The sequence below is a fragment of the Gossypium hirsutum genome, chromosome D01 (assembly GCF_007990345.1).
Source record: "Gossypium hirsutum isolate 1008001.06 chromosome D01, Gossypium_hirsutum_v2.1, whole genome shotgun sequence".
NCBI classification, from domain to species: Eukaryota; Viridiplantae; Streptophyta; class Magnoliopsida; order Malvales; family Malvaceae; genus Gossypium; species Gossypium hirsutum.
In genome coordinates this window covers 60966390-60992295 of record NC_053437.1, presented here as the reverse complement: position 1 = coordinate 60992295, position 25906 = coordinate 60966390, and the positions used below count along the sequence as shown (strand labels likewise).

At 31.1% G+C, this 25906-nt stretch overlaps 2 protein-coding genes across 5 annotated transcripts; one reads left to right on the top strand and one right to left on the bottom strand.

The window, feature by feature from the left end:
* The first annotated feature begins 6261 nt into the window (after positions 1-6261).
* Positions 6262-8781, top strand: LOC107922236 (zinc finger A20 and AN1 domain-containing stress-associated protein 8). Of its 2 annotated transcripts, XM_016852153.2 has the most exons (3): positions 6262-6413; positions 6599-6650; positions 7937-8781. In XM_016852153.2, the coding sequence occupies exon 3, from the start codon at positions 7950-7952 to the stop codon at positions 8457-8459; it is 510 nt and encodes a 169-aa protein (XP_016707642.2). In that variant the 5' UTR covers positions 6262-6413; positions 6599-6650; positions 7937-7949; the 3' UTR covers positions 8460-8781. The 2 variants fall into 2 exon arrangements, with proteins under 2 accessions (XP_016707642.2, XP_016707644.2); XM_016852155.2 differs by lacking the exon at positions 6599-6650 and having other exon boundaries at positions 6280-6413.
* A 927-nt stretch (positions 8782-9708) lies between these two features.
* LOC121213998 (transcription factor bHLH60) lies at positions 9709-14234 on the bottom strand. Of its 3 annotated transcripts, none has more exons than XM_041087562.1 (7): positions 13626-14233; positions 13399-13527; positions 13225-13290; positions 11678-11746; positions 11113-11184; positions 10183-10393; positions 9709-10009 (listed from the first exon to the last, which is right to left on the bottom strand). In XM_041087562.1, the coding sequence occupies exons 1-7, from the start codon at positions 14121-14123 to the stop codon at positions 9969-9971; spliced, it is 1086 nt and encodes a 361-aa protein (XP_040943496.1). In that variant the 5' UTR covers positions 14124-14233; the 3' UTR covers positions 9709-9968. The 3 variants fall into 3 exon arrangements, with proteins under 3 accessions (XP_040943496.1, XP_040943497.1, XP_040943498.1); XM_041087563.1 differs by having other exon boundaries at positions 9709-10006; positions 13626-14232; XM_041087564.1 differs by lacking the exon at positions 11678-11746 and having other exon boundaries at positions 13626-14234.
* Positions 14235-25906: the final 11672 nt, after the last annotated feature.

Here is a 25906-nt window from a genome sequence, read left to right as displayed (position 1 = left end):
CTTAAAAAAAAAACTTTTGAATAGATTAATGACCATTTTGTAACTTTTTAAAATTAAATAACTTAGATGTAAACTTACTAATAATTTAAAGACCTTGAACGAATTTACCAAATAGTATATCATTGTTAACTCTTGTTTTTTCTTTGGAATACCAACTCTCAAACTTTGAACCTTAATGCAAATGCCTAAACACATGGCCTTCAAGGACAAGGGAGAGACAGTAAATCATTGTTAACTTGCATACCTTCCATGTGTGATTCGAATCATGTCACGAATTTTTAAGATGAACATTCAAACTATTAGGCCAAAAGTTAGAGTTATACCATTAGGATTTTTATTATTTGATATTTGAATCTTTTTACCTTTTCTAATATAGTTAATTTGAAAGTCACATGTTTTTACAACATCTTTAAAACGTATTTTTGTTTCCTCTAATTTAAAGATGGAAATTGGGAATGGATTATGAATAAAAATAAATTCTATATAAATAGTTATTGTCACTAGAGGTGTTTGTAGGTAGGACCGAGTTTAAGTATAATATTAATATGCTTTATGTTTGTCCTAACTCGACTCAACTAGGAATATGAGCCTAAAATTTTGCGCAAACCCAACCATATTTGTAAATGGTCAACCCAAATCTATTTTAGGCTGATTCGTATTTCTTTTATAATTTTTTAAAAAACTTATATTAATATTAATTTAATATCTAATGATTTTATATATTTTTAATTTATTATAATTTTATATACATGTTTTTTAAATATTTATATTACTGTATTATATATTTGATGCACTGTCAATGAATAATAATATAACACCACCATTAAAATTAGACAAAAAAAAAACATGAAGATTTATAAATAAATACTAATAGTTTTATTTAAAGGTAATTAACCATTAATCCTAACTATCATTAATAAATATTAGTAACTCCCAATTTAGGCTCTTAAGTTTAGGGTTTCAAGTTTAGGTTTAAGAGTTTTAGCATTTATGTATGATTAATTATTATATAATTATGTTTAAAATAAGTTATTAATATTTATTTATAGGTTAAAATATGCTATAAGTCCTTGTAAAATTAGGAATTTAGTCATTGTACTTTTATCTCATGGAATTTAGTCTTTCTATTTTTCAGATTTCAAAAGTCAGGTCTAACTGTTAACACTGTTAATTTTTTTTAATTAAATTTGTTGGTATGACAATTTTTGAAGTAAAAAAATCATCTGGTAGCCATGTAATTAAAAAATAACATTGTAATCAACTTAAATTTATCAAAATAATAATAATAATGTTAACAGTTAGACTTGAATTTTAAAATCTGAAAAGTAAGACTAAATTCTACAAAATAAAACTACAAGGACTAGATTCCTATTTTTCAAAAAGTACAAGGACTTGTAGCACATTTTAACCTTATTTAAAAGCCCTCCATTATTTTTTGTTTTATTTAATGATGGGATATTATGTTATTATTCATTGATGATGCATGAGATTTATGTATTAACAATGTATCAAATATTCTCCCATTATATATTATTATAGGTTTAGTTTTTAACACCCCGCTCCCGACCTGATCACCAAATTTGGGATATGAGATGTCACATTTGTTATCCAAGCAACTACGATGTCATTTCAATATTCCGTGATATAAATTATACAAACAATTAAATATTATATCTTCCAAAAACATTATTTAATCAAATTTGCATCATGAGTAAGCTTATGAAAGCTCTCATACTAATCCGATGATGAAGGAGGGACTAAAGTGTAAGAATTACATAATTCAGGGGGTAATGTTGCGACATTAAAGACAATAAATTGACATTGCAACTTCAATAAGGGAACATCGCGACCTTGAGGACAGGGAATTTGATGTCGCGACTCTAGTAGGGGAGAATCACGACTATGAAAACAGAAGCTCGATGTCGTGACATTGGTAAAGGAGTGTCGTGACTCTAAAGACAATTTCCCCCAAATTTTTACATAATTCTTCTCCAATTTGCCAAGTACAAATATCAAAAGGTCTATGTGACCCAATAACTCAACAACAATGCAAATTAGGTATTAGTTTAAATACCAAACTACCATCCTTGACACATCAAGCATCTATCAACTTGTGATCATAAATACATAGTACTTTCATTTACTCGACCAGCAAAGAACAACTCCATCACAAGTATAACATGATCAAATTGGTATGAAACATTAACTCACTAGAAATATATATATACTTAACATCAAACTCATGCAGACATGCTTAAAATGTAAACCTTTCTATCATCTGTACCAATATGGCTGAATTTAAGAACCAACTCAAATGTTAGGTACATGCCACTTGCAATTAACATAACAAAATGTACGAATTTGCTAAGTCGAAAATTGATTTTGGATGCTTCTAATCACCTTGTGACTTCGAAAGCTATAGTACTTGTGCATGGAAATAAACAAACAATACGTTGAACAATAGGACTCAGTAGTACTTCCATGATTTAAATAGCTAATAAATAGAAACAATATATCAATTCAATCATGATTCATCTATCAATTAAATCAATTTTCATTTTCATGTCTAAATTGCATAGCCTGATACCAAAATTCATTTGACATTTTATTCATAAACACATAATTTATTTTATCATCATATCTCAATTTCATATATGGCATAGCATACTAGAAATCCATTCATTTATTATTTCTATCTTGAATCCATAGATTCGTTTCATATCCTTATCGCCCTTAGGGCTCGTTTTAATTGGTTCGCATGATCTTTCAGATGCCATATTTTATTACTTTAAAAGTAACATACAAGATACAACATTCAATATTGATATTGATATTTCATATTAAGTATCATATAACATGGTATGTGTCATAATCTGGCTATTTTACCAAACTAGTCCAAAAAAATATTATATTTACAAAATAACCCAAGTTTAAAAACAATCACCGAAATAACCTAAAAGGAACAGTGAAATTGGGTTGTGGCCTGTCAATGGCCGGAACTCACTCGTATTTTGCACCCATGATTGCCTAATAATTGTGTCAGACTTAAAAAATTAATTTTTTGGGTTTTGGCCAAATTAATTTTTTGGGTTTTGGCCTGTCAATGGCCGGAACCCATGTATTTTTTTTAAATTGTATAATACTGATATACGAAAAAGGAAAAAAAAAGAAAAACGAAAAAAAAAATTTGGGTGCTGGCCTGTCAATGGCTGACACCCAGTACAATTTAAAAAAAAATTTGTGTCAGAGTCAGATATCAGTATACGAAAAAATAAAAAAAAATTTAGGTGTAGGCCTGTCAATGGCCGGCACCCAGTACAATTTAAAAAAATTCTTTTTTTTTCGTGTCAGAATCAGATATCAGTATACGAAAAATATAAAAAAAAATTGGGTGCTGGCTTGTCAATGGCCGGCACCCAGTACAATTTAAAAAAAAAACTCTTATTTTTTCGTGTCAGAATCAGATATCAGTATACTTTAGACAATGACTCGAGTATGGGGTGTTATACGAACATCCATCTGATTCTGACACGAAAAAAAAAAGAATTTTTTTTTAAATTGTACTGGGTGCCGGCCATTGACAGGCCAACACCCAAATTTTTTTTTTATTTTTTTCGTATACTGATATCTGATTCTGACCCAAAAAAAATTAATTGTACTGGGTGCCAGCCATTGATAGGCCAATACCCAAAATTTTTTTTATTTTTTGTATACTGATATCTGACTCTGACAAAAAAAAAGAAATTTTTTTAATTGTACTGGGTGCCGGCCATTGACAGGCCAGCACCCAAATTTTTTTTTTTCGTTTTTATTTTTTTCCCTTTTTCGTATATCAGTATTATACAATTTAAAAAAAAATACATGGGTTCCGGCCATTGACAGACCAAAACCCAAAAAATTAATTTTTTTTTAAAGTCTGACACAATTATTAGGCAATCATGGGTGCAAAATACGAGTGGGTTCCGGCCATTGACAGGCTACAACCCAATTTTACTGTTCCTTTTAGGTTATTTTGGTGATTTTTTTTAAACCTGGGTTATTTTTATAAATATAATATTTTTTAGACTAGTTTGGTAAAATAGCCTCATAATCTCTATTAACCGGATACAGACTCAAGATGGATACATGGATCATCTAACCATCACACCAATATATTTGGCACCTAAGGGTGTTCAAACTTCGGTTAAAATCGAATTAAAAATCGAATCAATCTAATATGGTTAATCGATCAGTTAATTGATCTAGTTCTGTCAGAAATCGGTTAAAGGTTTTTTAGAATTTTAGTTAACAGTTAATTCAGTTTGAAATCGGGTAATTAATTGAATTAACTGTACTTAATAAATAATATTATATATTATATGTATTAGGCTATTACTAATTTGATTAATTCAGTCAAATAAACATTATCAATTTATTTTTTATATGTTTTATACTTGTTTTAATAAAAAAAATATAAATTTCAATTAATTGTTTTTGAAAAAATATTGGTTCGATTAACAGTTAAAGGACTAAAAAGTTTAGTTAATACTAGTCCAGTTCGGTATGTTTAAAGTGTAAATTGTGCTCCGTGCCTTATCGGTATGAACCAAAGTAAAATGTGCTCTACACCTCATAAGAATGTCTGAAGTATAGTATGCGCTTCATGCCTCATCGATATAAATTTAAGTATACCTGTACACTAATCTTAAGGCATGCCAACAATATCCGACTTTGCCTGAGATAGTTAATAGAGTAATCAATGTTCCAAACATATATATATATTCACAATCACATATCATAGTTTCATATAATACTCATTTATACCATGCTCATCTCAATTCAATTCACAACATCCATATCATTATATACAAATCGAATCATGAGACAAGTAAGTTGTAACAAGACATATATATTGAATTCAAATCATGAAAGTACAAACCGTATCAGCTACTCGTCTACAACTCTCGCCTTTCCTTTCTTTCGGGACAACTCGACATTGTCTTTAGCTACGTACGATAATTCATCTATAGAAACGATATTAATTTTCACCCTACCACATGAAAATTACATAATCAAACATAGTTTGCATTTCATTCATTTTAGTCGCTATATCTGAAATACTCATATTGTTTGATATTTAACATCGAATCAAATCTAATTTCATATTCTCCCACAAGGGACCTTATATTTCTAATCTACAACATAAATTTTCAACAATTTTTAATTTATTCAATTCAATCCATAACATCTCAAAACTACTAAATTGCTTAATTGAATTTCTAATCAATTCCAACACTTTTTTCTACTTTTCAACTTAGTCCTAATAATTGACAAATCTAAAGCATTGGTAAGCTCAATCAAACTTAGATGATCATAAAAATATAAAAAAAATCAAAGAAAATACTTAAGTACCTTAAAGAATTTTGGACCAAATTGTTAAAAAAAAACAAAAGAGAAAATTCTTTCTTTTTCTTCCTATTTGGACGGTACAAGATTTTTTCCCTCCATTACTTGATATTTATACCAAGATTGATGTTTTAATTAACTTAATTAATCACGATCAATTTACTAAATTAAGACATATACTTCTTTATTAATTATGATTATGAAACTAAACTAAGTGGATATTATCATCATTTTCCATTATCTCATAAGAAACAATGGTTTAAAAACCATTTAGGTCCCTTAGTTAATTGCCAATTAGGTCCTCAAGCATTTTTTAAATTACAATTCAATAACTATTGGACTTTTACAATTTAATCCATATACTTTAATTAATGATTTTCTAGATTTAATTATTTAACCGTTCTTCAATATATTTTCATACTAACCCTGCAAATCCTTCTTTCCACATTTTCATCAAGTTGATTTGCAGAATTGAACTCTAAATTATATTTTTTAACACCATCTAAAATTAAATTATTACAAATTTTTAAATGTTATAAATTATATTCAAATTCGAGCCCGATTCATATATTAACCAAGTCAATTTTTCAATTAAAATTTATTTTTTGAACTTTTGGGTCACCTTTGAACTTACCAAAATATCTGATTGATGAACATGTCTAATATTCATAAATGTATGATGAGACCCAAAATAGAAAGATATTAGGGCTCGGATACGTCCCAAAATAGAAAAGCTAGATTCATCTCAAAATTCCAAAATGGTCCATTCCTTCCTAAACCAAAAAGGAATATGATAAACATATAACCAAGGGCAGAACTGTAAAAGTAGCCTTTCCGAAGGGCAATGTGTCAGTGAAAAGCGTCGCGTGGCAGCAAAAAGGCTATACGAGAAAGCTTTTAAATAAAAGGAAAAAAGAAAAGTGATAATTATTTTTAAAAAAATCCTCCTAAAAAAGAAAAAGAAAAAATCACCCGCAGTTTCTCTTTCTCCTATCAGTTTCGTTACATAATATATCTCTTCGATTAAAGTAAGAGCTCTCTGTTTTCTTTTTTTTTAAAATGATGATATAAATTCTTACCTTTTTTCTTAATTTTTATTTTAAAAATAAATTTTGTTTGGTTGAAATTAGATGTGAAGAAAGAGATTATGTTTTATTTTATTTTGTATTAAAATTGTAATTTTTTTTATGTGTATGTATTCTGCATGAGACAGGAATCGCTGGGTTCGATTTTGTCAGACAAGATCGGCCAAATTAAGATATCAGGCAAGGAATTTTCTTGATTAAGGGTTTTCTTCCCCTTTTTTTCCGTCCTTTTAAAGCTTAATTCTTGAAAAAAAAGGAGATAATTTAGGTTTTGTTTTCTTCTGGTTGTACTTGATCTGGGTCAATTGGGTGTTTAGGGTTTTTGCTAAAAAAAATTGAATTTTTAAGAGGAACTAGAAATTTGTTTGCTGTTGCTGGCTGCTTACTAAGAATTTTTAGTGTAAATCGAGATCAATTTATGTATTTTTAATTACGAGCTAGAGGACACTGGATTATCTGCTTCCTTTTGAGACTAATTATATTCATGATGATATAGGGGGAAGTGCCTTAGCTTAAGTCTGCGTAATTGAACTAATTTTCTCTATTGCTATCGGGAAGTTATTGCCTTTTAACAATGGCAAAAATGTTTTTGTTCTATGATTGTGAGAGACTCAGAGCCAATCTACACCCAATATACTAATTGTGCAGCATATGCACGGCTTAACATTAGATATAATGGATATGGTTGCAAACATGTCGGTTCTGGGAATGTATTTTGGAACTTATGGTCAATTGAAAGCCTATATTCCTAACTTCAGCTTGTTATCATGCTAAACTGATTTAAACAAAGGATGCTTTATATTATATATATGTGTGTATGTATCTATCATTGGTATTGGCAACTCCATGATGTTCTCTCTCTAATATGTTTGCTTATTGGATGTGTTGCTCGGACTTTATTTATTTTTAATGAACTGGTGTTGGAAACAGTTTTGGACATGGGTTTAGGGATGTGACCCTCCGAGGGCCCACCAAATATATGGAAAATCTTAGGAAAAATTGAACATTCCTATGTTATCCGGCACAAACCCAAGTAACATAGCTTCTTGGTTTATTGATGTTCATACATCCTACTTTCTGCCCATACCTGTTATTCAACATTTTCCCTTTGATTGGTATTATTATCAGCTGAGTGCGGTGTTGTTCCTTTAATGGTTATGTTGTAAGTAAACTAATTATCTTCAATTTCGCATCACCTGAGATCGCTACAATTAGTAATGATAGTTATGTCTGGTCTCTGGTGCACTGTTGATTGATGAATCATGATGGAGATAGTTAGTCCTTGGTATGAGTTCTTATCAAGTAAAATGATCTTTTACATGCTTAATATGTGCTTATGTCCGTTTATTGATATCCATCTGTTGGAGTTGAATCATTTTGTGGTTCTTCCTCTCTTCCTTTTGCTCTTATTTTCTTGAGTTCCTCCTTTATTTTGGGTTATTGGTAGTAAGGTGGTTTTGTTGCAGGAGATTAGAGAAGATGGACCCTCTTGATGAGACAGGCCGCCAAGCTTCAGAAGGCCCCATCCTGTGTGTTAATAACTGTGGTTTCTTTGGAAGTGCGGCTACCATGAATATGTGCTCCAAATGTCACAAGGCAATGATCCTGAAGCAGGAACAGGCACAACTCGTAGCATCATCCATCGATAGCATTGTTAATGGCAGCACTAGCGGGAATGGTAAGGAACCATCTGTTGCTGCTGCTTTGGCTGTGCAATGTGGAAATTTTGGGTCAAAAATTGAATCATCCATCGATCCATCCCATATGACCTTCGGTGGGATGAAAACAAAAGAGGGTCCCAACAGGTGTAATGCATGCCACAAGCGTGTTGGTTTGACAGGATTTAGCTGCAGGTGTGGAAACATCTTCTGTGCAGCGCATAGGTACTCTGACAAACACAACTGTCCTTTCGATTATAGGACAGCCGCCCGCGATGCTATTGCTAAAGCCAATCCGGTAGTGAGGGCTGAGAAACTTGATAAAATCTAAAAAGAGTAGAGGATGAAGGTGAAGGTGAAGAATTGTGTAATGAAGTATGGGGTTTATGGTCCTACCCATTGTGTCGTCAGCTCATCATAGTGAAGGTTTATTTAAAGTTGGGTGCTTTGTCTCATTAGGTGTCCCCTTTGATTTGATATAAAAAACAAGTTGGAAAGTGGATAATAGGGAGGACACCATTGCAGTGTAAGGAAAGTCTATATTCCTTGTCAATTTGTTGGCGATACATTTAAGTTCGCCCCTGTTTGTAAGTCTTTGTTTGTGCTGGTTTGATGGAACAATCGATATGATCGCCTTGTAATGCTTCTTTTCATATGCACTTCTTTCTTCCATAAATATGGCATTGTTGAGAATTTGGACCATATAAGAAAACCATACCCCATCATTTTATGTTAGACACACTACCATCTTTATCATGTAGTTTCAACATATTATAAATGGTTAGTTCCATACTGCAAACTAAGTCAACATTATAGAAAATTTCACTCCTCCTTGTATTCGAAATCAAATTACAATTAGGGTAGGTTTGGATGGGCGATTGGGTGCGGTGCAGTGCGTTTAACTTATTTTTTGTCTCACGCTACAGTATCTAATCTCACCGCCACCGACGTTGTTTTTACATTAACAGCAGGTAAACGCACCGCCCATCCAAACTCACCCTTAGTTTCTTTTACTCAAAAAAATAAAAAATAAATAAATAAATTTTTATATGTTAAATTAAAGATTAAATTGATCTTTTTTATTAAAAAATTGTTAATTTATATTGTTAAAAATTGATGCGATTAACGAGATAACTAGACAATAACACATGACGTGTCATGTGCACTTCATACTGATGTACAAGAACCATTTTTAATAATAGAAATGGGAGGAAATTTTAACTTAGTCATTGATCTTATGTATTAAGACTAATTTACTTTTTTTTAAGTAGAAAGGATAAAATACAATCCGACTCTTAATAGAAGAACCTCCATGGTACTTTTATCCACTTTTCAACACGTCGTAGTACAATGACAGTGAAAGGATGTGATTAGATGATAAGGATACTAAATATAACATTTTTAGCAAGCATGGTAATCAGAATTGGAGCTGGACCAGCCATTTATGTTCTTCTTTGTTGCCCTTTGCTATAGAAAAATAATCTGAAAATTTGAGTTTGTTAAAAGTGAATTCTACAATTCTGATGAGTGAGAACAAAAAGAAACTAACAATTCAACAGAAACTAATTAATAATAATGTCTTAAAAATTAAAAAGTATTAGATTGAATAACCCAGAGTTGGAAATAGTATTTATATAATACAAGATATATTGAATCCAGTCATGAGAAATAAAAAGGGTTTCCATTTGACTCGGGTAAATACAAGACATGGAAACCTACAGATAAATGGTGAGGCCCTTCCTCTACTTCTTGATAGTTTCTAATTTTCGATATATCTACAATACTAGCAACCATTAAAACAAATTTTCCATAAATCTAAATCTTGGGGCTTCTTCAGGCTTCATAACTCCATTTTCAGTTGATTTGCATGCAATGTTGCTGCTGCACCAAAGTTGCAATACAAGTTATTCTTATTTTCAGTTTACTTGAGATTAGAAGAACTTTATATAAACCCATGATATGAATCAAAAAGTTATGACTAATATCCAACTTGATAAAATGTTACGCCGCGGTTTGCATATTTACTAATTATAATACTTAGAAAGTAATCTTACCTGAATTTGCTGAGGAGTCACAACTTAAAAGTGAGTTCTCCAGAGTAACGTAATTATTGCAGACTTCTTCTCTTCCCCAAATAGGCTGCTTAAGTGTATCAAAATGCCACTGGTGCTGAAACTGTTTTCTGTATCCATTGACTTGAACGTCAGGCCAAATCAGAGGTGTAACCAAGCTGGGGAAGTTACCACCATCCATAGTAGATCCACTCTTCACATAATAAAATATTACTGGACATGTTAGTGGAAACTTTCTGGTCACTAAAATCAATAGCTACTTAATGTGCTACTGTGTAAATGGAACACTGTGTAGATGGTTATTCCAGCATAATCTCTTGTAAAGTTAATTTATGAGCTTGACAAGTTATTTCACTAGCAAAAGAGTAATTTACTAGATTTATTTCAGTAATTTTCATTGAACGTGTTCTGCTAAGAGGCATTGTATAGTAATTGCCTGCAATCACGGGCCTTCATGTGTAGACTCACTATTCTGATTTTCCATTGAAATGACTACATCTTCATTCAGTTGACTGGCAGCCATTGTTCCCATCTAAACATTAATGAATGGTTGACGGCATATATAGGTGGATGGAAGATGGTGGTCCAGACATGATCCACTGCCCTCTAAATATTAATGAGGAACAGTCTTTTAAGAAATTGGGTAGGAATCCAGTGGAAGAAACCATGTAATAAAGTGTATACCTGTTAGGCTTTACCGATCTACATAACAAGCTCATAAACAACAATCCTGGAATGAAAAAAGAATTTTTCATGAAACTTTTGCCATATAAGTCCTCGGGAGGAACATATCAGTAGCTTAGTATAAAAACTTGGCAGAGCTACTTGTTATGTGAGCGGGAAGAATCACCAGAAGGCTTTCAATTTCCAACTTTATATTAGACATTCAAAACAAAGGTGCCTGATACTTACTTCTGGTGTGAATAAACTATCGAGGTTGAAATCAATTCTTGGGTTCACTGTTGCTAGTCTCATTGATAAGAACTGCAAGCAAAGAAATTAGTTAGAAGAATCAGATCATAAAACCACGGGAAAATGCAGGTGATAAAAATGCCAGCCTAGCAGGACCTTCGCCAAATTTTACAAATGTTTCATGTTATGGTTAGGAAGCAATGCAAACACTTCTATTCAACCAACAAAGGATGTCAACAACAAGCACATAAAGAAAAACCAACATTTTAAGGATTGCAGAAAACAAAAAATATCCACAGAAAGAGCCCTCCATGAAATTGATGATACACACCTAAAACTCTTGGCACATATTTAATATGATTAATCTCAAGTCAGATTGACATCTATGATCATTTGAAAGTGATTTGATAGGGGCCTATCCAGTGGCCAAGTTTTTTTTTCCCTATACCCTCTTAGTTCACTTGTGTTGCTTAAGATCGTGTCTTGAATTCATTGTGTTACAACTTTAAACCTTCTTGTATCTAAGAGAAAAAAATATCCAATGCTTGAAATGCACAATTCTTACCTCCACTTGACGTTGTAGAGACTGCACATGGTTGATGATTTCATCCAAAACCAATGCTGTACCAGAAATCTGTGGCACACGGTATTTCTCGGATCTCAAATAGTCATCAAAATAGATGAATTCGATTTGCATTCTAAAGAAATTCAAACTACAAGGGCTTTTCAGAGCAATCAACTTCTTGATCCTAAAGCTTTTGAAAACAAAAATGTAGTTACCAAAGCTCTAGGTACTGGCTCCCTATAAAATAATTTAATAATGTAACAAATACACAAGAAGACACCCACCATTTGGACTTTTCATTTATTGTTCTTGGAACTGCAGAAAACAAATTTGTATAGGCCATAATAAGGAGCATTACTCCGTCTACATGGATGCACTGAGTGAAAAGATGGTCTAATTCATTCAAATGTTGTAAAAGAAAAGAAAAGAAAAAAAAAACTGCAAAAAGGCCAAAGAGCAAGAAGCCACCTCATTTGAAGCATATAAGTTCGAGACATACAGACATCCACCTAGAAAATGATTGTTTGGAAATTAGGACTTCAAATTTCAGAAGACCTCCTCTAAGACAGAAATTTAAAGCTAATTAGAAGCATAAACATGTCCAGTCTCCCAAAGGATGCAATGTAAATGCATCAATTTAGAAGCAATTAAAATCAACAATTTTTATCCCAACAGTTCGGCATCTCTCACCCTATCAACCATTAAAGAAATCACGACTTTTTTTCTTAGAAAAGGATGGTTGTTAACAGGTTTTCTCACCTAGTCTTTACTGAATTGTGGTCCCTTGACGAAGAAAAGGCACCAGAAACTGACTCAGAGCTGCTTTCACTTGTTAAAAAGATATTGTGAAATGTTAAGGGATAACTTAAGATTATACTTTGAACAATTAAACCAATTCTACATGGACTATCAAATTAAGTCCCCGTGTAGTTGGGCAGGCATTTGACATATAAAAGACATTTTCTTTTGTCATCCCCCTTCTACATAACCCATAGAGGACAGATACACAGCTTGAACTAGAAGCAAGCAACTACTCTCCATCAATGAAATGGGACCCCATAAAGACATTTAATCCAACAAGCACTAGACATGTCTACTGAGCACTTCATGGTAACATCCAGCTAGCATTCCCACATCGACAATTGTCGGAGGCTAAAATTGTCATTTTACTATAACTATACACATCACATACATAATTCAAAATCTAAAAACATAAATTCAAGAGATTTGATTAAAACTAGAAAATCTAGCTTTCAATATTACTAACTTCACCAAAACAGCAACGAAATTGCGCTCGAAAAGACAAACTTAACCTCAAAAGGGACTTCTAACAAACCCTCCCCCACAATGGAAAACCAGCTAAAATATTAAAGCAACTTGAGCTACAAAAGGTCAATTACTTTTGAGTGCAAAAGGTGACAAGGACAAAACCGTTACTAAAGAAAAGTAATCTAAAGATGGAATACCCCATTAAGATAGATATTCTTAATATAATCACAAAATCCAAATAAAATCATTAATTAACTAATTAATCCAACAGAACTGACCTTATTGCATCCAGGTACCAACTCCTGTAGTAGCTTCATTCGTGCATTAATCTTCTCTCTTCTTGCCTGTATTAAACACCAAAATTATTAGCTTAATAAGAAAAAAAAGAAGAAGAAAGAAATGCTAATAAGCAAAACTAATTAAGGAGTCAATTATGGGAATTCGTAAATTACTCTCTCTGCTAAGCTATGGCTATCGGTTGCTTGTCCCCGGCGAGCTCTAACATGAACGTAAGGCAGTTTCTCGGCGTCCTCTAATCTCTCATTTGTTGCAGTTTTGCTTTTCTTTGTTGACCCTTTAACCTGAAAACACTCGGAGAACAAATTAATCAAAATTTTACCAAAAATGGAAAACCCCAGAAACCCTTGATCAAAATTTTCCTTTTTTTTTTGTTTTCTACCTTCTTTTCTCGATCTTTCCGCTTGATATTCCGGTTCTCCATCGTTGGATCAGACACCAACGGCAGGGATGACACGGTTTCTGCCGGCTCACTCTTTACCGCCTTCTCAAGATTCGCGCTTGAATTTTTCGACGTCATTTCAGGCGAGTTGCTCTTCTCATTCTTGTTGTTACCTTCTCCAGAAAACACAGAGAACCTTGCATCTTTTTGAATCAAACCAGTATTAGAAGGAAAATGGAAGCTGCCTTTGAAATCTTCAACGTTCGGAGCCGAAGCAACTATGAGCTTCACCGACTCGGGAGAGTGAAGAAGCTCAACGACTTGTGTAGCCGGTAGTTCAAGTAGAGCCGTGAAGGAACTAGCATTATCAGTTCCCGGAGCCGAAATCAAACGGTGGATTTCGTCGGTAAATTGGAGCGACTCGAATGCCGCAACTTCTCCCCCATCCGGCACCGTTACATTAGATCTGGTCTCCGTCGTCCCTGCGTTTGACTCCATGTGAAAGACGAGAAAAGAACTACCCAATGTTGAAAGAAAAATAATACCCAGCTCAATTTCTTGAACATAAAATGTACCCACTTGGTTATTTGAACCCAATACTATTAAAGAAGGAATAAAGCCAAATTAGAATAGAGTTAACATTTACTGTTTAACAAAGTTAATATATTTAAAATTTTTATAGTTAAGTTTTACAATTAGTTATTTTAATCGGTTTTTTCAATTAAATCGATTTAAGTGACATTAATATAATGACGGAGTTAATTAATTTAACCCAACAGACTTAATAATATTGCTTATATATATTGAAATATTTTACTTATTATTACATTTATAGTGCTTTCTATTTTATACCAAAACTAATTATTTTGCATATAATATAAAATATACATCATATTTTAATTTCTTATTATTAAAGTGGTCCCTCAGGACGGGGATTGACCACTTTAATTATTTTTTTCGCACTGTATATAATTAAATATATTATTTTTTATTATATTTATACTATTTTTTTACAAATTTATTGCTTTTGTGAATGTTGAAAAGGATTTTGATTCCATGAATTGCAGAGCCTTTGACCTCCCAATTTAGGTTGCTTTGACTCCTTTTCAATTATTTTAAAATAATTAGGAATTTAGCCATTTTTATTTTCAAAAATTTAAACTTTTTATGTCGTAAATATTAAAATCTAAGATCAATTGTTTTAATATTATTAATTCTTTTGTTAAACTTATTTTTGTAATATTTAAAATAAAAAATTCACTTGGTAATAATGGAGAAAGAATTGTATGAACCAGGGGCGCCATGTTATCTTGTATCCCTTTCTAATTATTTAATGACATTTCAATAATTTTTTTCATGTCATTGATACATAGTTTTGATAATATTTTTACGTTGAATCCTAAACCCAAACCCAAAACCCTGAACATGGAATCCGAACCTAAAACCTTGAATCAAAAGGCCAAGTTTAAGGTTTAGGGTTAAAGGTTCGAGTTCCCGGTTTAGGTTAAAAAATTACCAAAATTATGTACAAAGTATGAAAAAAATGGTTGAAATGTTATTAAATAATTGGAAAGAGATATATGATGATGTTGTACCCCTGTTTCATACAATCCTTTCTAGATAATAATGTAACTAAAAAATGACGTTGTAATGAATCTAAATTCAATAAAATAATTTTAATTGCGTTAACAGTTGAATCCAAATTTTAAAATATGAGAAGTAAAAGAACTAAATTCTTAGAAATAAAATAACATGAATTAAATTCCAAATTTACTAATTGTATAGAAACTTATGACATATTTTAACCTTTTAATTGTTATCGAAATATGTGCCTCACTTTTGTTTCGAAAATATTGAATTATAATTTTGAATATTATATTATATTAATTTTGAGTAGGAACAATTATTTAATTTTCAAGTTAAAGTAAATTATTATAGAATTTTATGTAAATATTGAATGAATTGTGGGTTCTAATAATATCTGTTTTATTTGACATAATGTCTATAGCTACCCATAATCCTTCTCTAACCCATAAATAAGAGGTTCAACGCACTTGAACCCGCATCCTCCTGCATTAGCAACAATGGCTATGCCAATCGAGCTAAGACTTAATCGACAAAGTTTTGAAATTAAAATCTACATAAAATGAATTTTTAACATGTACAAACTTTATAAAATTTTACAAACATAAAATGAATATACAAATTGTATTTTAAACGGAATCTCTAAAATAAATTTAGTACAATAAAAAACTATCATAAACATAACATGCATATATGAACAAGATCATGTCAAATATACATAAGTTAGAAGTTAATTGCATTAGATATTCTCAAATTATGACATTCATTTTAAATCGGTTTGTAAATTTCAAAATGTTCTATTTATTCTCTAAACTATCAAGTTTATATCAATTAGGTCCTTCTGTCACTAAAATTGTTAAATAACACGTCAAATCTTATGTGGCATAATTTAAAATGAAGATTTACAGAAAAGTAAAAACAGTAAAATGAAAATTTTTAATTTAAAAACAAATTGGTTTTTCACTTTTAAAATTTATGCAACAAAATTTAAGTTTCATTTTACCCTTTTTTTGTTCATTTTTAACGTTTTATTTTTTGAAAAAAAATATATTTTAAATCATATCACATAAAATCTGATGTATTATTTAAAGAATAAATTAACGATTTTAGTAAAAAAAGGATTCGATTGATAAAACCTCGATTGCTTAAGCTTAAGAAAGTCGAGAAAGCCTTGTAGGATGAATTTTGGATCCAAGCCATGCAAGAGAGATGCTTTGATTTAAAAGAAACAAAGCGTGGGAACTGATTTCAAAGCATAAAGACTGCAATATCATTGGAACCAAATGGAATTTCAAGACCTAAATTGATGAATATGGTACATAGTTAGAAACAAAGCTAGACTTGCTGCACAAGGGTACACATAAGTTGGAAGAGTATATTTTGATGAGACTTTTGTTCATGTTAAAATAGTTCAATCAATAAGGTTATTGTTAGTTATAGCATGTCGTTTGGACATTAAACTCTCCCAAATAAATGTCAAGAGTGCCTTCCTAAATGCCATCATTAATGCATAGGTATATATTGCTTAACTTAAAGATTGTATTGATCATGATAACCTCAATTATGTCTACAGATCATCTAAGGCACTTTATGGACTGAAACAAGCTTACAAATCTTGGTATGAAAGGCTCATTGTGAAATTATGGGACAAGGGCTTCGTGAAAAGAGTTGACAAGACTAAACAACAAAATCACCAAGGATGAACATGATGTGGCATCTTATGTGACCTTGTTGAGAAGCATAATTGGGAGCCTATTGTATCTTACAACTAGTAGATATGATCCTTGCCACAATGTTAGAATATATGTAAGATATCAAACATCACCAAATGAGTCTCGCTTGAAAGTTGTTAAGAAGAATATAAAATATGTCGACAGTATCTTTCCCTTTGGCTTTACTTGAGTTTTTATTAGCATCAAGTTTTTTATTTCTCCTGAATATCTTTTTAAAAGTCATATTGAAATTCTAAGTAAGTGGAGCCATTTGTTCTTGTAGCTCTTCGATGGCAACATCTCTTTCAAAAGCAACTAGGGTTGCAACTTGCAAGGTAATGCTCTTCTTACTTTTGTTTTTACTCTTACTTGACTCACCAAGGCTCATCTCAAAGGTTTTCAGGGAACCAATAAGTTCATCCTTCCTCGTGCCATCAATATCCTTAGTTCTTTCATAGCAGTCACATTGATTTCAAGTTTCTTAGGCAAAGATTGAAACAATTTCCTCATAAGCTTTGAGTTCGAATATTCCTCTCCTAGTAATAATGTTTGATTTAAGATATCATAGAGTTTAGTATAATATTCCGTTAGACTTGTTTTCTTACATTCTTAGGGCCTCAAATTTAGTAGTTGGCATTTGAAGCTTAGACCACTTCACATTAAAGGTTCATTCAAGTATAATCTCAAGAATTAACTAGATTTCTCTAGAACTTCCACGCATCAACACCATTGAAAATAACATTTAGGGCCTTGGAGTTGCTACTAGTGTAACACCCCTAACTTGTATTTGTCGTCAAATTGGGGTTTCAGAGTATTACGTTAACATTTTAACCTTTAACATTTCTAACTCACAAATATTCAACTATAATTACTAATAATCAAATCACATTCAATTTATAATAAATATACACTTACGAGCTTTAATCCGAGCCTACGAGACCCTAAAAATAGTTTGGGAACATTCTAGGTTCAATTTGAAACAAAACAAAAAAATTAGGAAAAAAGTTGAAATTTTTGAAAACATGGGACACACGGCCATGTGGCAAGGCCGTGTGTCACATCCCAGATTGTGTGGACATTCGAAGTGCAAACACACGGCCGTGTCCTAGACCGTGTGGATATTTGAATTAAGGTCACACAGTCGTGTCGCAGGCCGTCTCTCATATCGTGTAATAAACTATTTTAAGACACGCGGCCATGTCGTGGGCCGTGTGCCAGGCCATGTAAAACTTGCACTTAAAGACAATAAGACACACGGCCGTGTCCCAGCCCGTGTGGATATTCGAATTAAAGTCACACGGTCGTGTCGCAGGCTGTGTCTCATATCGTGTAATAAACTATTTTAAGACACACGACCATGTCGTGGGTTGTGTGCCAGGCCATGTAAAACCTGCACCTAAAGACAATAAGACACGTGGCCGTGTGCAACGTATTTAACCCCTAAATCAAGCCATTACATACACCATTCATTGTGCAAAAAGACATACTATATCTAGATAATTTCCTAGGTTCAAAATCATGTTAAAATGCCAAAATTTCATTCATCCTATACTTAACCAATATGCCATTCAAAGGCACCTCAAACAAAGATTAATCATTCAAATAAACAAGTTAAAAGAACATATGAACTTAACCACATTTTCCTACTCAAACATCGACCAAAATAGCCAAATATAACCATTCTCACCAAGTTGTCATTGAACATAATATTACCTATTCACATAAACAATTATATACACCCAAAAGAGTCAAGGTCATGAAACATACTTATTTCATTCACAAACTATATACAAGCATTTGTTCCAAGGCAAAGCATAATTCAAAAGTCTACATGACATTCAATATAAGTAACCTTCACTCAATTCAACTATAGACCAAAAGACCTTGACTCAAACATTATCATCCTAGGTACATGCTAAGACACAAAAAGAAATACGTCACCAGCATTGAGTTGGGGATTGTTGTTAGATGTTGAATCGATAGTCAAAATATAGGTACCTAACCTGCACACAAAAGAATGATCAAATACTAAATAATTTCATAATCCAAAGAACTACATTTGTGTTTAATAATCTATTAATTCAAAAATATAACTTGAAATGGTTATTACCACATAGTGTATCATGGGTTCCTCATGAACATTTCATATACACAATTCAAGCTATCTCTCATTTACTAACTAACTTCAAGTGATCGGTTAAACATTATTAATATTGACCAACCTGTTATTGGCACCCAGTGCCTGACGGATAAATTGTAACAAAGTTTTGCGCCTAACGCTAGTCGGATAATTCGACATTAGATGTGCCCTGCACTAGTCGAATAAATCGACAAAGATTTGCACCCAACGCTAGTCAGATTAACTGATGATATTAATTATGTGCCCAACACTAGTTGAATAAATCAACAAAGATTTGCGCCTAGCGCTTGTCAGATTAACTGACTATATTAATTGTGTGCCCAACACTAGTAGAATAAATCAACAAAGATTTGCACCCAGTACTAGTCGAATAAACCAACGATCACATACGTAATTACAAAATCCAAATTTCCTGATTTTATAATTCAATCATTTGCAACAAATAACTATAAGACATTCTTTGATCCATTCCATGATCATATATACATACACAATTTAATAATTCTTCATTCAATCCAGAATAACCAAATTACGTATAATAATATAACTAAATAGCCATGTAACAGTTAAATTAATTAAGCTACATAAATAAATAAAGTTCGAGTTCAAGGACTACGAACTTACCTCGACTGAAACAGTTACTAAAAATTGAGTCGACAACTAGTTCGAAACTTTAGTTTTTTCCTCGATTTAAATCCAATAATAGCATCTCTTGAACTAAATAATATAATTTCATTTAATTAAATAATTCAAATAATTTTAAAAAATTAATTCAAGCCTATAACCCATTTTAATGTTAATTTAAAAATTTGCCCCAATATTTTTCCTTTTATGCGTTTAGTCCCTAAACTCATAACTTGTAAATTTACCAATTTTAGTTACCAAACATGCTAGCCGAATTTCTTAGGCTTTCTAACCTTCCCATTTTTATCAATATTTCACATTAAATCCCATGAATTTTACTCTTTAAACAATTTAGTCCCTAACTTTCAAAATCACTAAAAATCCTTTAACAAAATATGTGTATTTAACAACCAAGCTTAATATTCTACCAATTAATTTAAAAACATATTCAAAATCATTCATGGCAGTCCCTAAATCTTTAATAATTTTACAAATTAATCATCGGGCTAGCTAGATTAAACTAATACAAATTTAAAAACATAAAAATTACAAGAAACGGGGTAAAATTACATGCCATACAATGGAAATCAAACTTGGCCGAAAGCTCACCCTAGCTATGGCTTCATTCGGTTTTGCAAACAAAAACAAATAGGTTGAAGATGATGATATTTTACTTATCATCTTTTATTTTATTTTTAATTTACCTAATTACCCAATCAACCTTTAAAATTAAAGTAAATTTCATCAAATGTCAAGCCATGATCATCTACTATAGTTAAATTTGGTAAAATTACTACTTAAGGCCCTTACTTCATGCTTTTTCACCTATTTAATACAATTAAGTCTATAGCGATTAACTTTTGTAACTTTCACAATTTAGTCCTTTTTCTTTAATTAACTATCTAAAAATTAAAATTTCTTAACCAAATTTTAATATGACCCTAATAACACTCAATAAATATTTAGGAGCTCAGTTTATAGAAACGATGTCCCGATACCTCTTTTTCTAAAACCACTTGACTTTAAGGATTTACCACTTGAACTTAATTATTCATTTAAATAACATAAATTATCAAATCAAAATTTATTATACTATATTACGAATCCACTTGTCGGATTTGTGGCCCTGAAACTATTGTTTCCAACTAGCAAGCTCTTCCTCCTCACTCGTCCAAGTAACCTTAGATTGGGGGGTCTTTACTCTCAAGACATCAGTAGAGGGAGGTTCTCAACCTGTCAAAATTGAACGTCAAGACTTCCCGCCCATGGACCTAATGAAAGTCTTCATCCTAAATTTTTAGTAAGCATAATTGAAGCCATCCAACATAGGGCGTCTAACCATTGAATAACCTTCCATCCTAGACAAAAATCAACAATAGGACTACCACTTAGTACGACAAGTGTTTAGGTTTGATACCAAATGAAAGATCGTTGATTTTGACTTGTAAGATATACATTAAGTTATAATTGGACATAGTGACTATTGTAGTAAAAATAGATGTAAACACTAAAAGTTTGTTCACACAGTTTAGAAGCTTGTTACGTATACAAGGCCTTGTGAGAGAGTTAATCCACTATACTAAATGAGTCTGTGATTTAAGTCTCACCTATTCACTAAGTAGCAACTTCACACTTATACTCAAATTAAATCACTCTTCCTTTGAGAATTTCCCCCTTAAAGCTTAGATGTAATTTATTTAACTCAAATCAATTTACTTCCAATCCGGACTCAATAAAATAAGTTATATATTAGCAAGCATAATGCTCACTGATTCACATATCTATAAACAAGTCATGCATACATAAAAGTTAATATGGCTTGCTAAATTATAATCAATTACAATCACTTAATCCATTAAAATAATTATATAAAAAAAAGTCTTCAATTATCTACATGATGGTAGAGTTCTTCTTAGTATCAAATTCTATTTAATATTCGATCTTCCATATAAGAAAATTTAGATTATATTAAAGATATTCAATCCGATCCTTGCTTTACTTGATTCTTTGATGTTTGACTTAATGTGTGTAAGTAGCCTTTTTGAAGTAAACAAGATCATGTATGAATGGGTCCATTCAGTTAGAAAATACCATGATTATTTTTTTAATACTTTTGATGTCTGTTTTATTAACCGTTTCAGGGTAGTTAGAAAATATCACGTTTATTTATTTGCATTTTACGGTTCATTTCGAAGTTCGTAATTGTCCTATCTAAAAATATCGTCTCCAAAATTTAAACTTGTATTGTCTCGTTAAAATGCAATGTATTTCACCAGTGCATCTAACACTTATTAATTTATTGGTTGTTAATAATAATTACTATAATAATTTCCCAATAACAACATCTTCGGCCACCTAAATTAACCTTTCCGGTCCGGTCTCGTTTTGGTAGTCGGTTTTTCTTCAATGACCCATAAAGAAAAGCCCGAATGGTTAATTTGAAAGCCAGTCCAAAACAGCAATTCAAGTCCAATATTTATGAATGCATTGGACCCGGTTCAAAAGGCTAAGGTTCCTACAGAAGCGAATTGCCTTTTCTTCTTCTTTTAATGAATGCATTGTATCCGGCTTAGGTCAGCTGGATAAAAACCATTTAGAGGAACAAAAAGGCATAGACATCCCATTGATGGCTAAACCCAAATCCATTGGTTGATATGTTGTTCCTTACTCATCTTTTTTTTTGCCAAAGTTTAGATAAGGTCACTAAGCTATTTGTAAGTTTACGTTTTGATCACTTAACTTCAAAAAGTTACAAAATGGTCATTGAATTATTCGAAAGTTTTCATTTAAGTTAGTGAGTTGTTAAAATCATTGTTATATGATCTTTTTTGTTCGTACTGTTTGTATTAGTTAAAAGATCTCATTCTCTTTCCCTTTTACAGTTTAGTTGTTATTTTTTCATAAAATAGCTTTAAATGTCACAAACGTGCAAACTAAAATCTAAATAGCTTTCTTCTCTATTCTTCGATACTGATCGTCAGATTAACTTGGATCTAAGTTATGTTCTACTTGTCAATAGGTATTGATCAACTGTACTTATCGTAGAATCGTCACTTAAAACTCACTAGCTGAATTTTTTTTTTAAATAGAAGCTAACGTCTTAGTGATTTAAATGGAAACTTTCTAATAGCTCAATAATCATATTGTAATTTTTTGAAGTTGAATGATCGAAACATAGACTTAATAATAGTAAAGTGACTTTGGGTGTAATTTACTTTCAAGTAAATTGTATTACAACAAGAAAGGTAATAACATTGTCAAAATAGCTACAACACAACACTTACCTAACACTTACCTACAAGTGGTTGGAAGAATCGAAAGTGGACTTATTCTCCAAATATTTAGACTAAATTTGAATCTTGAAAACAATATTGTTGGGAGAACCTTTACCTAAATACCATCCGACCCGAATAAAATTAGGTTTAGACCATAAAATAAAAGAGAACACATTTAGTTATAAAAAGGAAATAGTTACAACACTAAAAGAAAAGAACATAAATAGAGGTGCCCATGCAAGATATCTAGATCAAAATTGCCCGACCTGAAAAATGAGTTTTATTTTTTGCCCAAGCTCAATCCAATTTAAGAAATATAAACTCGGATCCGACTCGATTCACTCATATTTGTTTTTTTAGATTAGTTTTTATTCTAAAAAAGTTTTAAAAATATATAATACACTAAAGGCACTAAAAACGCTAAAATAAAAGTTTTCTAAGACATTAAAAATACATTAAAGAATATTTATATTAAAAAACACTACCATAAATATAATAAATGTTTTATTATATTAAAAAACACGAATAAATATAATAAATATTGTATTGTATTAAATATAAATTTTAAAATTTTATATTTTGGGTAGAGTTATTTAGTTGAGTTTAATTGTTATTGGATTAGTGATTTATATAATTAATATAATATTTTTATAACATAATGTATTCAGATCGAGCTAATTTCGGACCCAAAGAAATTTTCCTAAAACCGAAACTCATATAAAAAACGGGTCTTAAATTTTACTTAAATTTATTTTTCGAACCTTATATTTTTATGTAAATTTTTTTATTTTTCGAACAAAACTTCGTGGCTGAATAGATGTTTCTAAGCAACACTCTTGTGATTAGAGAATACTCTTTATATCCGTCCGTAAGTGTATTTCATTGCTAGATCTTAAAACTTTTGCATGCAACGAGGATGAAACATTTATTAGAGGTGTCGGATCATAGATTTGTTATCTTGCTGGTTTCTAACAACTTAAGTGTACTTCATTGCTACATTTTTTTAAGTTTTCATCTTTTATTTTATTTTATTTTTAGAATTAGGACTAAATTGATAATTTTTGTAAATATTGTAAATTAAATTTATTGAATTTTTTAGATTTAGGATCAATTTAATAAAATATTTAAATATTGTAGGGTTAAATTTGTCATTATGTCAATAAAAAGTAGGTTACATCAAACTTATGTTACCGACTTAATGGCAAAGAGACTAAAAATCAAAAATTGAAAACATTAGTGACTAAATAAAAAAAAAAAGACTTAAGTGACCAGAATAAAAATATTTTCATAATTAAATCTCTATCCATAGAATTTACTCTAAAATGAATATGTAAGTGATTAAGGATAGATTTAGATGGGCGGTGCATTTACCTGTAATTAGCGTAAAAATAGCGGGACAGTGAGATTAGATACTATATCATGAGACAAAAAGTAAACTAAACGTACCGCACTACACCCCACTGCCCATCCAAACCCACCCTAAATCGTTAGTCTCCTTTAGGTAGGATGGAATGAGGATTTGAATTTGAAAAGGTTAGAAAAAAAATAAACTATACTTAAGGTCACTCAACTTAAAAAAGTAACAAAATAGTCACTGAATTATTTGAAAAAAATTTATTGAAGTCACTATGTTGTTAACATCGTTATTATACGACATTCTCTATTCGCACCACATGCGCCAATCAAAAGCTCTTTTTCTATTTCTCTTCTATAGTTCAATTTTTTTTCATGAAACAATTTTGAACATCACAAATTTATAAATCAAAATCTAAACAACTTTCTTCTATGATTTTCGATACTAATCGTCATATCAACTTTGATCCAAAATATATTATTCTACTCATCAATAAATATTAATTCATTATGTCGATAATTGAATCTACACACAAACCAAATACACCAATAGTTTTGGATTAAAAAATATAGAAAGATAAGAGGCGAGTTTGGAGCATAGAAATTTCTACTTTTGATGGGAAGGGTGGTAGAGAGATTTTTTTGGATCTCAAATAAAATGTGGTGTAAATTCCGGAAGAGACCCTTTCTACTTTTTCCAAAAAGTGAGATTTCAATGGGGCCGTCACCGTGCAGTCACTGAATCATTTTCTGACAATAAAATTCAAAAAATTCAACCGTTAATTTAGAGGGCTTTTCTGTCATATATAAAAATGGTGAGGCATAAGGTGGGATTTTTTCAAGTGGATCCACTCAGATTCAAATGCATCTAAAGGTTGGAATTAAGTTTTAAAAGAAGTAACATTCTATCATTTTTGGATTATGTCGTATTGGATTTTTTTAAAATATTAGTATAAAATCATATTATAATTTGGGCAAAGATTACATCAATGGAATTTTTACACTGATAATTAGGGGTGAAGTTAGAATTTCTTTTAGGGGGATTGGAATTAAAATATATATTTTTATGATAGTAAAAATGAAATTTTTTATTTTAATAATTTTTATTTTTATAATTTTTAAAAGATTAAATCAAATTTTTATAATTTTTTAGGAGCCAAAGTGTAATTTTATCATTGCTAATTTAAAATTTTATAAATTATAAAGAGACTTAAATGAAAATTTTTCTATTTTAGGGAGATCGATACCCCTGTCAACCCCTTTAGCTTCACCACCGTTGATAAATGAAATGTCGGAGACCTTAATTGCTCCATTATGTTATAGTTAGAATTGCTTCTTCTTTTTTTTTTTTTAATTTCTCAAAGTATTTATCGGAGTGATCCTAGTAAATAATCATCCACATTCTGTAGGCTTATTAAGAGTGTAGATGCTGACAAAGAGTTTTAAAGTGGCTCCATACCCACAGCGAGGATCAAACCCTCGATCACTGATTAAGGTAGGAGAAATTTTCGCCAACTCCCTTAACTTCCGTGATTAAAATTGCTTCTTTTTTATACTTAATTAAATGTTGTACTTGATAGAAAATTGTAATTA